The sequence below is a fragment of the Antedon bifida genome, chromosome 10 (assembly GCF_963402885.1).
Source record: "Antedon bifida chromosome 10, ecAntBifi1.1, whole genome shotgun sequence".
Lineage (NCBI taxonomy): Eukaryota > Metazoa > Echinodermata > Crinoidea > Comatulida > Antedonidae > Antedon > Antedon bifida.
In genome coordinates, this window is record NC_136235.1 from 2,948,465 (window position 1) to 2,961,885 (window position 13,421).

The 13,421-nt window shown below is 31.9% G+C and overlaps 2 protein-coding genes across 2 annotated transcripts in view; both read right to left on the reverse strand.

The window, feature by feature from the left end:
• Positions 1-12,745, reverse strand: part of LOC144854564 (uncharacterized) — a 79,621-nt gene extending 66,876 nt beyond the window's left edge. Inside the window, exon 1 of the mRNA XM_078712507.1 lies at positions 12,650-12,745. Within this exon, the coding sequence (XP_078568633.1) occupies positions 12,650-12,745 (96 nt within the window). The remainder of the gene's footprint in view (positions 1-12,649) is intronic.
• Positions 890-10,974, reverse strand: LOC144854480 (uncharacterized). Its single transcript, XM_078712437.1, has 17 exons — positions 10,906-10,974; positions 10,077-10,179; positions 9,316-9,481; positions 8,372-8,475; positions 7,758-7,894; positions 7,626-7,668; positions 7,264-7,511; positions 6,966-7,088; positions 6,577-6,765; positions 5,942-6,178; positions 5,466-5,666; positions 5,006-5,176; positions 4,427-4,762; positions 3,701-3,790; positions 3,337-3,526; positions 3,174-3,224; positions 890-3,067 (listed from the first exon to the last, which is right to left on the reverse strand). The coding sequence occupies exons 1-17, from the start codon at positions 10,972-10,974 to the stop codon at positions 2,526-2,528; spliced, it is 3,000 nt and encodes a 999-aa protein (XP_078568563.1). The 3' UTR covers positions 890-2,525.
• Positions 12,746-13,421: the final 676 nt, after the last annotated feature.

Genomic DNA, 13,421 nt, shown 5'->3' on the forward strand with positions numbered 1-13,421 from the left:
AATGTACGAATCAGGAACAGAGATAAAACATACATTATATTTGTTTTTATTTACTTGGGAAGTGTAAAACCATAGATAAGTTCAGAAGTTCTCGAATGTACGAATCAGGAACATAGATAAAACATACATTATTTGATTATATTTACTTGGGAAGTGTAAAACCGTAGATAAGTTCAGAAGTTCTCGAATGTACGAAACAGGAACATAGATAAAATATACATTATTTGATTTTATTTACTTGGGAAGTGTAAAACTGTAGATAGCTGATTTATAAAGTTATAATACACAATGATAAGCTTAAGCAATAATAAATCAACAAACGTAGGAAATATATAGCAAGCCTCAGCTGTCTGAAGTATTCGAAATATAGTATCATTATATCATTTTTTATTATTATGTATCCATTGTAATGAATTATACGTTTTGTATTATATTACTTGGTTTTAGCATAATAGCTTCACGCAAATGTATACTATATCCGGTTAGTTTTATGATTCAAATGTAGGACTGTTGCTATTTACCTTAACAGAAGATTAACCTGCTCTGTTTAAAACGTATGCTTTTCATGTTTTAGTATTTCGGTAAATAGTGCTGAATTTAACGATCATTGCATAGAATCATTTTTACTTATAAATTCCGTTATATGGGTTAAGAAAGAATAGCAGATGATTTGCTGTAGACAGAGAAACACAAAATACTAGTTTAGTCATTGTTATATTAAGTACTGTAAGGTAATCAATATTATTGTACCTTAATTGTAACAGGGAATACATACACACTTTTCTAAAAGTATGCAAACTGTAATGTTAATACATTATAATAGTTTTTTAAAAAGAAACAAAAATATGGATAACAAGTTTGTATACATTCTAATATATATTTTATTCAAAATGAATATGTTAAAATAACAAGTATAATAAAGACAATATATACAATTACGGAGGTCTACATACGTTACCTTAAACACAAAGCTGATCAATCACTAAATCACAACTAATTTCTAAATCAAACTAACATATAATGTCAATGATTATACTACATATGCAAAGGAACATGGCAAAATAACAAATTAAACTGAAAAATATAGTCAAAAAAATAAACTAATTCACCAAATATAATGTAGTACGCTTTACCTTAAATGGCCCAACACCGACATGCTGAATCAAACAAAGACATTGTCTTACATTTCTAAATCAAAGCAACATATAATTTCAATGCAAAGAAACATGGTAAAATAACTAATTCAAATGAAAAATATAGTAAAAAACCAATATACCAAAGCATTACCTTAAATTATCCACTTTGTATCAAACCATAGTAATTACATTTTACATCAAATTACATCTAATTTACTACTAATATTAATGAATATTATATATTTATGCAAAATGAACATGGGAAAATAACTAATAAAAATAAAAAGTATAATCAAGAAAATAAGCTAATAGGCCTATACTACACAAAATAGTATTTAAATGACCAATTACCAACATGCTGAGCAAGCCAGGTAATTACGTTGTCATACATTTCTAAATAAAACTAACGTAATATCAATGTATCGTAATTATAATATTTACGCAAAAGGAACATTGTAAATTAATTAATTGAAATAAAAAAATAAATATATAAACATAACACCGTATTACCTTTAACTACAAACCTTAAATACTCACCACTAAAATGTTGTATCAAACCATAGTAATTTACATTGTAATACATTTCTTAATCAAAGTTACTACTAATATCAATGAATCGTACAGTATATTTATGCAAAATGAAAATGATTAAATTATAGAATAAATTTACTGTGAAAAGTGTTGTTACATCAATCTTAGTTGCACCCCACTTCCCAGTTATAGAGTAAGATCGGTTTCACGAGAAAGCTGTAGATATTCAGACTTTTTTTCCTTAACCTTTTTATTACTTGTCCATATTTTGTTTAGTTTTTTGAAGGCCGCTGAAGAAAGCTTCTTATCCTCTTTGTTCCCAATCAATGAGCCAACTTTCTTTACCTACCGTCATTCTCGTTCGGACTCTGCTGTCTGTTTCCTGATACAGGTGAATTTGGTTGTTGACAACAAGATTGAATTTAGCGAAAAGCCGTTCTATGTCATAGATGCTGCGGTAGTTGATGTCGAGAGATGAAATCAATGTCATCCGGATATACTGAGTTGATAGGTGTTGGCATGTTCGAGGTCGGTGACAAATAGCAATGGGCTTAAGCTGTCTCTCTGTGGTGTACCAATATTCCTTGTGAAATTTACTGTTGAACCTTTGATTATTGGATTTAGACCAGTATACTGAGTAGGAATCGTATCATTTTGACTTCTACATCATGAAACAAAGCAGCCCAGCGGAGCAGTCAGAAGACTACTCAGCGTAAAGCCAGTAATTCAGCAACCAAGTCATAAGGCTAGATGTATATTCTACACATTATTCTTTAACTAGCCTGGTACTAACATATCATGTAAGACCAACTCTCCTCTTTCCTATATTTAAGTACCGGTAAACCATGTTGCATTCACTCAACACTTGTCACTATCTTCTAATTCTTCAGCGGCTAATGTTAACTCATTCTTCTTCAACTTTTTGATAAATGGTTCTAATTTGTGTTTATTTAGGATACCCCTTTGTTCAAGATCCAATATCACAGTCCACTGATTGCTGCATTGTTTCTTAGAAACCCTCTCTAGGTGGACCAGTGTTGTTAAATTTTCTTTTGATAGTGCGTTACCGAAGTTAATCAGTTTTTGTCGATACGGTGAGAACGATTTTACCTGATGGTCGGCTTGATCGTGTCTATCCTTTAGCAGTTTGTTAACATCGAGAACAACCTTGATATCAGTCACATTGACTACGTCGATGAGAACGTCAAAGTTGGTAGCAGTAAGATAACCGGCGCGTTCCATTAACTCAAACACCTCCATTGTGCTTTCAGCATTCTGTAGATCGTTGAAAGGTCTTATCAGGTCTTTGCACAACATCTTCAGCTGGTCAAGTGAACCGTATTCATCATAACAGCGTGACGTTTTTACCAACATTTGCTGAAATTCTGTTTCGAATGATCCTGTATTATATAAACACATATATTTATTAAGTTGTTTATAGGCCGAATTCACTTTTGATATTGACGATGGCTAATTTTTATTATTAAAAAAGTCATTGTAAATTACCTGGGTTTTGACTCGACTGTGTAAATGGTTCTGCGTCGGGCCGTTCTGTACCTAAAAAAATATTGTTCCATTCAATATAAGCATTAATATTACATAAGGTAGACGTACAGTAAAATTCGTTACATAAAAAGCCAAATAATAGTACATTTTTTTTGATAATCACCTGTTAAAAACAGTTTTCTGAAGCCTTCAGTAACCATTGCGATTTTTCCACATGGAACAGTCGGGTTGTCTAAGCATCGTTGTAGATCATGGAAATGTAGCTTGGAAGATTCACACGCTATGCAGAGTACGGACAGTTTGTAGCCGACTGTACACTTGGATGCCAAATGCTTCTGTAGAAAGTCTAAAACCTACGTGATAATATGAATGGGTTTTTTGTTACCGATGTTGTGTATCATTTTATAAATTCTATTTCTCATAGTTCGAAATATGACAAATTATTTTAATTTCACTCTTAAGTCAATTCAGGTCAACATCATGTACATCAATCATACATTGAACGATGTAGGTTTGGCTTGCCTTACCTCTTTGCAAAAAGCTGGCTGTGGTCTATCTATCAGCCTGGTAATACCTCTCTCATCTTTGCTCATTTCATCTCTGCGTGTTATTTGAAACTGTTGAAAAATACAATAGTCAATCATCAGGAATTATTGTGGTTATTATTAACGTTTAAAATTTGCTATATTTATAAATTAGAAAGTTCCTAAAATAGGCGAAAGAAATTATACATAAATAGTTTGTTTTAAATGAATAAATTATGGAATTTTCTATATTATAAATGTGATTTACTAACAGAAACAAATGGTCAGAAGAGATAAATAATATTGGACTCCATTACTCTCATAGGTAGGTTTACTTTTGTAACCAACGAGGCAATATGTTAAACTGCGGCACATTCGAGGAGTGCAAATAACGAGGTATAGTGTTAACACTGTCACTGTCGCTTTGCTAATGATTGCTAATAATATGCCTGGCTGCCAATATGATCAAATGGGACTGCTAAGCCTGAGCAATTGTAACATCTTACACAATTTAGTTTGTATGTGTGTATTTACCATCATTTGTGTTAATATTATGCACATCTTACCAATTACAGGATGAGTAAAATTATATCTTAATTGAGGCTAATCATCATGTAATTTGCAAATGATTGCTGTTTAGTGTGTGTTAGAAACATTCTTTGTACGTATGTGCTCAGATTTTGACTTAGAACTTTGGTGTGGTGATGATGGCCAAAAATAAATACGCACCTTCAATGCATTAACTTGTCGTCTTCTTTGCTTGCTATCCTCTTTATGTTCAACGGCACCAAAACTGACAACGTGATTATCAAATCCAAAATCACTACGATTTTGGTATAATTGAAAATCATCACTTCTCCTCCCTTGAATCTTCGAGAGGTGTAAGAACTCAACAATCAACATGTGGTAGACGGCGTCAGGAAGAAAGTCCATAGGTTTGGGGGTAGTCAAATAGATCGACACCATGTTACTCGAATCTTCCTTTACTTCCAAAGCATCGTCATTAATTTGTATCCGAGAAGGAACCAGGAACACTCGGTCGCTGTCATTTTCTCGTTCCTCTTCCTATAAAAGAGATTTTGTTCACTACTTATTATTGAATAAAAAAATGTCTCCCGATGCTTCCGCCATTGAGGCCTGTTGTAAGATAATTTATGTGACTAAAATGTTGTAGAAATTGCAGAATGTCATTAAGAATTAGAAGTATCCATATTGAAAGCAATTTAAACTGGCTATTCAATTTGTTCATGTTTTATTTATAACCCCCAGTGTAAATTCATAAATGGTTAAGAAGCACCAAAAGCTCACCGTCACAGTTTGCGTTTCGAATACAAGTTGAAACATTTTCAATATATCTAAGAAGATATTCAAGTAACTTTCATCTAATTCAATCAATTTCCTCCATAAATGACGTACTAATTCCTCTTCCAGAATTCCCTGAACACTAAACCTTTCCCATAATTGATTTAATCTTGACCACTATAAAAAATAACATACTACAAAAATTAATAGATAATTAATATAAATCATAAAACCCATGTATAAATTACAATATTATATACATACAGTACATACAGTACTAGCATTAGTTCATTGTATTTTGATCAAAATATACTATTTTTTGGATTCATGTTTATGCTTAGACAGTCTTAATAAAGGCATGCAGTAACAGAGACGTCAACACAATAAATGGCTTTTTAACGTTATGATAATTCCATTTTTTTTTTCACATCTCATTCTAAACAAAGTTGACAAGATGGTAACTTACCTTTACGCCGATGCCGTCTGGTATTTTGTCAGTGAAGATTTCTGTCACCATTTCAACCATCGTTTGTAAATTTATTAGCACTACATGCTTTAATTTCTCTTCATTCTTAGAGTACAGGATATTACCTGTGTCATTCAGGTAGTCCAGAACCAGAGTTAGTTCTGTATCAGCAATTTCACATTCATTTGCGATTTTGGTTATCTAGAAGAAGGTGGTAATAGAACACTTTCAATAAATGATATTTGATAAATAAACTACATATTGATTTTCGAACGCGCAATCAACTAAACATCCTATACCTCTCTTGTTGCGCGTTCAACACTGCATTCGCATTTTAGAAGTGAAGGAGACAATCTATCACACTTCCGGGTCATAAATTTAAATCTCTTTTCAGATATTAAATTACTAAAATTTTAAAAACATAACTTGATTGAAAGAAAAACATTGCGACGATTTAACTTTTAGTTACAATTTACCTCATTTAAGGACAACAACAGCTTTATTTTACCAAGTTCTTGAATCTTGGTCTGGAAATCAACCCATTTGATTGGAATCTTTCTTTTCATCTCATTCATGAAAACTCCAATTCTTTTTTTGAGTTTCTCAATTCCTCTACGAGATTTGCTATCTACCATGTATATCTCAGGATCTACGTGTTTTTCGTATGGTGTGTCTTTGATAGCTTCAAGTATTTCTTGACCCATAGCCTCAATCTGTAATATCAAACATAATTAAACATGTATTCACATAACCAGTACAATATACTGTATATATAAATTATACTATAAGTCCAATATAGTCGATGAGAGAATACAGTTTCTTCTTATTGATGGCACCATTATTAAATGTATTACTGATAGAAATATTATGTTGTGAATTAAAATTCATTACAGCGTTGATTCTAAAAATATGTTGCATCTATTGGTGTAAAATGTATTTCTAATCTTAAAATGTATTTCAAACAGCATTATCTTTTGGTGATCTTTTAATAGTATTCTTATTATTTTCATTCATTTCTCTTTTAGGGTAGAGAAAGTGAAGGTAAAAAAGCTAATCCTCTCAAATCTAAATATACATAACTTATCTTTAAAATAAATGTTATCAAGCTTACCTTGGCAATTTTCTCAGCTTCGTTTCTTCCTTTAACTTTGTCTTTGTGAGTAGCGACTAGTATAATGGGCGGTAAAACTACACCGTTTAAGCTTCTCTCTATGCTAGGCCAATACCGCACCACGGCATATTCATAAATGGACCTTATCCAGAAAACAGTCATTCCCAAATTCGTCATTCCCAAAAATCCCTGAAAACAATAAATAATTGTACAATAACTATAATTTACAGGCACAATACATTCTAAACAGCCAGTCATTACCGCAAATTAAATTACTTTTGAAACGGTAAGAAGAGGAAACTTCGGCTTGACTGCTGGGGCACAATGGCTTGGAGTAACAACTTTCCCTTATAATTCAAAAGAAGACAAATCATAATATATAAATTTACACAATCTTTTGGAGCTTTCTTCTTGTTGGTACTTTGATTTACATCCCTTATTTTTACCATCTCATGGAGTCCATCTACTGCACTGAACACTACAATGTACGTAACGCCTCCTGTCAGGAACAACTAAACGGAATAAAGTGTACTTTAATCAAGTAATTGAACGGCAAACCACACAAATAACACTGATACCTCCCGCTTCTACCTTCGACCTAAACTTGTTATCTATATGCCTAAAAGATAAGTCATGCAAAAGATTAAATATTGTTAAAACTTTGACCATGTATTGTATGCTACTCACTCGGTGTGTTATATAATATGTCATCTGCCCTGCATAATCCCAAATGCTGCTAATATTCTGAGGTTTAGTAGTTCGGCTCGATGTCTGCTGCTTGTCTCCTGATGCCCAAAATTTAAATTTATCCAGCACACCAACATTCTGTGTTCTACCGGTATGTGCCGTAGTGTCAAGTTTATCGCTGATTTTAGTAACAAGTAATTTGTGAATTGGTTCAGGAAACTTCTTTGCCAGTGTATTTCCTCTGTCATCTAAGGCAAATACAACATTATTTGTTTATTTCTATTTCATCATTAAAAATACAAACGATACTGATGATAATTCTGATCGTAATAAAAATACAAAACGGACAATAATAGTTATACCCTTTTCCTCTAGATTCAATTCCTCCTCTTCTTTTAAAACATCCTACGAATAATCAGAAAGATAAGTTAAAATTTCGTGTAATTTTTTAACAAATAATACTCTAATAATTTGTAGTAGAAGAAAAAAAGTACCATAACTTCAACCGGTTTCTCTATCTGATCAATTACACTGGTTGATGTCGAAGGTGTGCTAGTTTGTCTCTGTAGTAATTGCTTTGCCACATAGTCTGTCACTGCTTCTTCTCGTATCTTATTTGATAATTGAATTACTATAAAAGACATAATAACGTTACATTAACGTAATATCAAGGAGTAACCTTCTTTCAACAATCAGGTTTATAATACCAATCTACGGTTAGCCAATTAAATCCCTTGTTTTACTCAAACTTTTCCGCTTCATTGATGTTTATTCAAGCTTGGTACATTTTAGATGGTATTTTACCATTATCATTACATTATTCCAGGTGGTAATCGGTATATATTTGTTTGTGTACCATTAATTCCTCACACTGAAGGAGATATGACTACCGAAATATGTATGTGTTTTGTATGTATACAGTATATGTTAAAGCTACCAATACATTCTGATAATGGTCTTCCATCGATGCAATGTCATGCTATATAGTAGTAATGAATAATTTTGGACAAATCTGTTTCATTAGTTCTAGTTCGCAATAAAGAACTAATTTTGAAAATAATCAACCAAGAAGCTTTTGTTTTACAATAACACTATACTTTTTCAATACCGTCAATATTGTGTTCCTGCCACTTTTGGTAATCGTCTCCTGACGCTTCAACCAGTGTGTTTGCGACAACTATTCCGTCTGTAGACTGTTCCTTGGGATCGAATCTAAACGATAATAAACATTACTAAACAGTCATAATATAATGTTTACGTAATTATTATTGAAATTAACTGTGTCAAGCATGTTGACTGTGTGCTTTACTATGGCAAGGCCAATTTACACAGACGAGAGGTAAACGGTAAGTGGAACCGCGTAGGTTGTCCCATTTACACAGCGCGCGGAATTCGTGAGTGGTGTGGTGGAAAGTAGGTGCTTGTACTTGTAGGCCTCGAGGCTACTGCATGTTGCTAACACGGCCCGGACTAGACTAATATGACTCAGTATGCCTAGAGCAGTAGCCTACCACACACAGACCTATATTTTAGATGGACTCGTTGCCTAATAGGCCTAATGTCTTATTTTTATGCAAACAATCATTCACGTCGTATTTGTTTGTATGAATAATAAGAAGCTCCAATACTAGGCTAAGCCTGCTACGGCACTGGTAGCCTATTTATTGTCTTCTTGGACTCGACGGACTAACACAAAAAAGTTATTGATAGATGACGTCACATCAATCATGTCGTTGATTGGCCAGAATCCAAAATTACCGCGAGTGATCTTGACAAAGTAGAATCCTGTTAAACAGTTTAGAGACATTTTTGGTACATGTCTATACTATGAAACATGAACTCCTTGAAACTCAAGTATAGGCTTTCAATTGTCTTACACTTAATTCACTAAAATTACTAACTTGTTCTTATGTTAGATCTTGGATTAAAATTCGCTATAAAATCTGTACTATTAACGATTGAAAGAACGATTCTATACGCAATAAATTCTGAATTATTAACATATTTTACCTATTCAGTAGAATAATCTATACATATCATAAACAAACATACCTTTTTCCAAGAATAGCTTTCACGCAACTTGTTTTGCCAGCTCCTTCTTTCCCAAGGAACATACTTCTTGTATTGACTATTGTAACTGTACCATTTTCTAGAGCCTCTTTGAAAACTGCAGTTGCTTCCTTACCTCTAGCAATTACTTCAGCTGGAATTGAAAACTCTAAGACACAAATATGGATAATAAATTGTTGGTGCCATGCATTTATATTATCAAAGTGAAATAACAAACTGTTATATTAAATGAATTGTTCAGATTGTAAGTATTTGGACCAGTGGTATGATTACCATGTAAGACGCAATTTTATAGTAAATTTTCAATTTATTAGGATGCGTTTTTTAATCATGTTAAAGCTAAACAGAAAAATAGTAATCACTAATAAATAATGCCACATTCAAGCACGTCGTTATACTATTCATATTAGTTTAGTAAACTGTTTCCAGCAAAATGTCACAATACTACATTGATAAACCAGCTTATCTTTACGTGTTTCCTGATTCAGTGAACCTTTATAGTCACATGGTCATTAATAAGTTCCACTTTTGTCTGTTCAGAAGCTTAATCGAATTTCTGTTTATTTTTATCCATCAACAGGATTTGAATTATTACCATCGGTTTCATAGATAATAACAAACCTATCATGGACAGTTACGATTGTTACGTTTCATTGAATCTCATTTATTCACACACCTAATTTATATTTTCCAACAATAAATTAACAATACATAACAATGTCAGGTGTGAAAAATCTACTTGCCTTCTATCAGTTGTATGAGCTCTCGTTTTTTTTCCTTTTTAGTTTTTTTATCATACTTTGAACACTCATTTTCATTATACAGATCAATCGGTGTTTTGCTATCCTAAACAAATAATAAATGCAAACATTTTACAAAACTATTTCGTAATCAATTAAAGTAATCAATCAAGTAAAATAAATTATTCGTTATAGGGCTAGCCTACTTATAATAGTTAAAACACCAAATAGTGTTAATTAATAGCATACAGTAATACTTATAAATATAAGACCGATTCAATTTAATGAATACATGGTCGAAGAATACACAGTTTGGTTTCTGCAAATTATGTAAGCCTAACAATCATAACGTAGAAAATACAGACCACTTTTTATATTAATGTGCAAAACGTGCTACTATGACAGACTTACATTTTAATTCACGTATATGATCTTGTATATTTTGGGTATGATCATTTTTGGACATTTTTTCTAATGGTAATATTGAAAAGCAACATTATGTACTACTTGATGACCTTTTTATATTATTTCCTTGTAAACAATACTTAACTACTGCATAGAGGTATAGAAATACTATACTAAGAGTGACCGCCCATCACGTAAATTAATAACTTTAAGTATTATTTATTTATTTTATCTACATTATTAATAAATACTTTTTCTAATAGTTTCAATATTTGATAGTTTTGAAAAATTATCTACATTGATTTAAGTATTTTTTGGCTGCAATACTATTTTTATTTATTTAAATTTACCTACTGATCGTTTTTATTAATTGTTTAATTGTTATGTAATTTATTTTTGTAACTGCATTGTTAATGTTAGAACGCACCGTTTCATAAGCGTGTGCCTCTGATCCAAAAGCGTTGTTCGAATAAAGTTTGAGTTTGACTGAACCCATTAATTTTTAATAATCGGATGTTAATGCTTACGGAGAAACAGGCTATATTACATCACTGTGTGATTTTATTTGAAATGTTTCTATCTGTAATTATCACGGTAATGACTCACACGCTCACCATACTGTACCTTCTGTACCCAAATCGCGGTCTAACTACTGTTTTATCACAACATTTAAATTGTGCAATCTAATCATTAAGTCTACTGTTTATTGTGTCAAAAAGTGTTTACTTGTAAAAACATTAATTTACTAAAAAACTTGATTTTAATTTGAGTAAAAACTAATCCTTAATTTAATAATATAATTATATTTGATTATTACATTATTTTTTGTTGAACACGATGCTCCATACGTCATCAGGCAGATGGCAGTATCATGATGTTGCTTGTAAGTTAACTGCGATGAATTGAGACAATCATGCAATGGTGTATACTTGAATTTCTGTAATAAAATAGCAAAATAGTAAGTAAATCAATGTCAATAACGTGTTCTATAACTATTCGCAAGAAAACATACCCCTATAATTTTAATCTTTTCGGTACAAAGTCTCTATAGTAGGTACGGGCAGAGATTAATCAGATACATCGGTGTTGTACAGTCGATTGTGGAACTCTTAAAACTCTTATAACGGTTGAGAGTAGATGGAAGAGTGGAAGGCGTACATGAAAACGATTGAATTTTTAATTAATCCAGTTTTAATCGCTTAAATGTCCATTTACACTAGGACGATAACGATCGACGATAAAAAGATAAACATAAAACAAAAGAAATTAGATTTTTCATTCTGTATATAAAATAACCATTTATGCTGTCTTTGATGAAAATGATATTTATCATGTCCAATCAAATGACGTCTTAATTAGTAAAAGCAATAATATCGTACCGATACAACGATGTTATTGTTCTTATTGATCATGACGTCATTTGATCAATCATAAATGGTTATTTTATAGTTCTAGAATGAAAACTTAGTTTCCTTTGTTTTATGTAAGGAAAGGGTTATGTTCATTTTTTATCGTCGATTGTTATCGTCCTAGTGTGTAAGCAGTCTTTAAACTACATACAATAATAGGAAATCTGATTTACATTATTATGTTAGTTTGCTTATAGAAGTGCATTTACATAGAACATATGTTTGTGACCATGACATTAACACATTATCTTATCTTATATAACCATATAGCATTTAACGTCGATCGTCTACCTTTTAAATCTATTTTAAAGCAAATTGTTTTATTAATGTGTACTCTACTCACCGTGTCTACTGTATTCACGTGTTGTCTGTTTCGTTCGAAGACAAGTTTCAATGCGATCGAGTACCCTCTGTATGATAAGCTATGAACAATAGTAGGAAACGTAGAAAAAAACTGTGAACACAAAATTACATAAAACAATCGTCACATATAAAATAACATAACGTATAACGATACTCAACATATTTGTTTTAATTAACTGTCTTCAGGTCTGTGCACTGTAGATAGGAAGGACAGAATTCTTACTGTTTCTGAAGTTCAACCTACACTGGGAAAGAGTATGTTACTTCTTTTCCATTAATAAAAGACCCAACAACTAAGGGAACTAAACATGAATGATTTGCAAGATTAAGGAGGATGTCCAAGATCAATGTAAATCAAGGTATACGCAATAGTTGTGTTTTCTATCTGATTGTCCTTACACGTGGCGAGTTGAACTCTAGGCAAACATCTGATGCTTGAGCAATCAGCTGAATTACTAAGTTTTCTGGAATACCATACAACCACACACCTTTCATTAATAACGTTATATTCACCTAACAAGAAAAAACATACATAGTACTACATTAAAGTGACTCATTGCGTATATGGATTATGTAGGTTTTAATTTGTTTTGAAGAGAGACATTAAAAATAAATAATTATGCATAAAATATATACTATCATCATCATTATTGAATTATGAATATCCTTTGAATTATAATTTTCTTTTTCCTTATTCTTAAATATTTCATTAAAAAAAAAGCGTACTGTTGTGAATAAAAATTGTTTTATATTTGATATTATGATATTGTATGTTGATGTTGATAATACATATGCCTACCTATCTATTGTGTAAATCATTATTATTGTATGGAATATAACAGTTAATTATATCTCAACTGAGGATTATAGTATGTATTACTATTTCAGTACAGCTATTAATTACTGCTTCGTTCCCACGCGTAACCTAGCCTACGCGTGGGGCATTGTTTTATGATCGCAAAACCCTCGAAGTATTGTCTTTTGATCGCGATCCCACGCGCTTCCACGAAAGGTATTGTTTTTTTATCGCGTTGCCACGCGTTCCCATGCGATACGACGGGAAGGTATTGTTTTTGGATCGCGATAATACGAGCGGCTTTGTTTTGCTATGCCTACGATGGAAGGTCTTGAATATACACCATTGTTAACAGCTATCAAAAGAGAACAATGC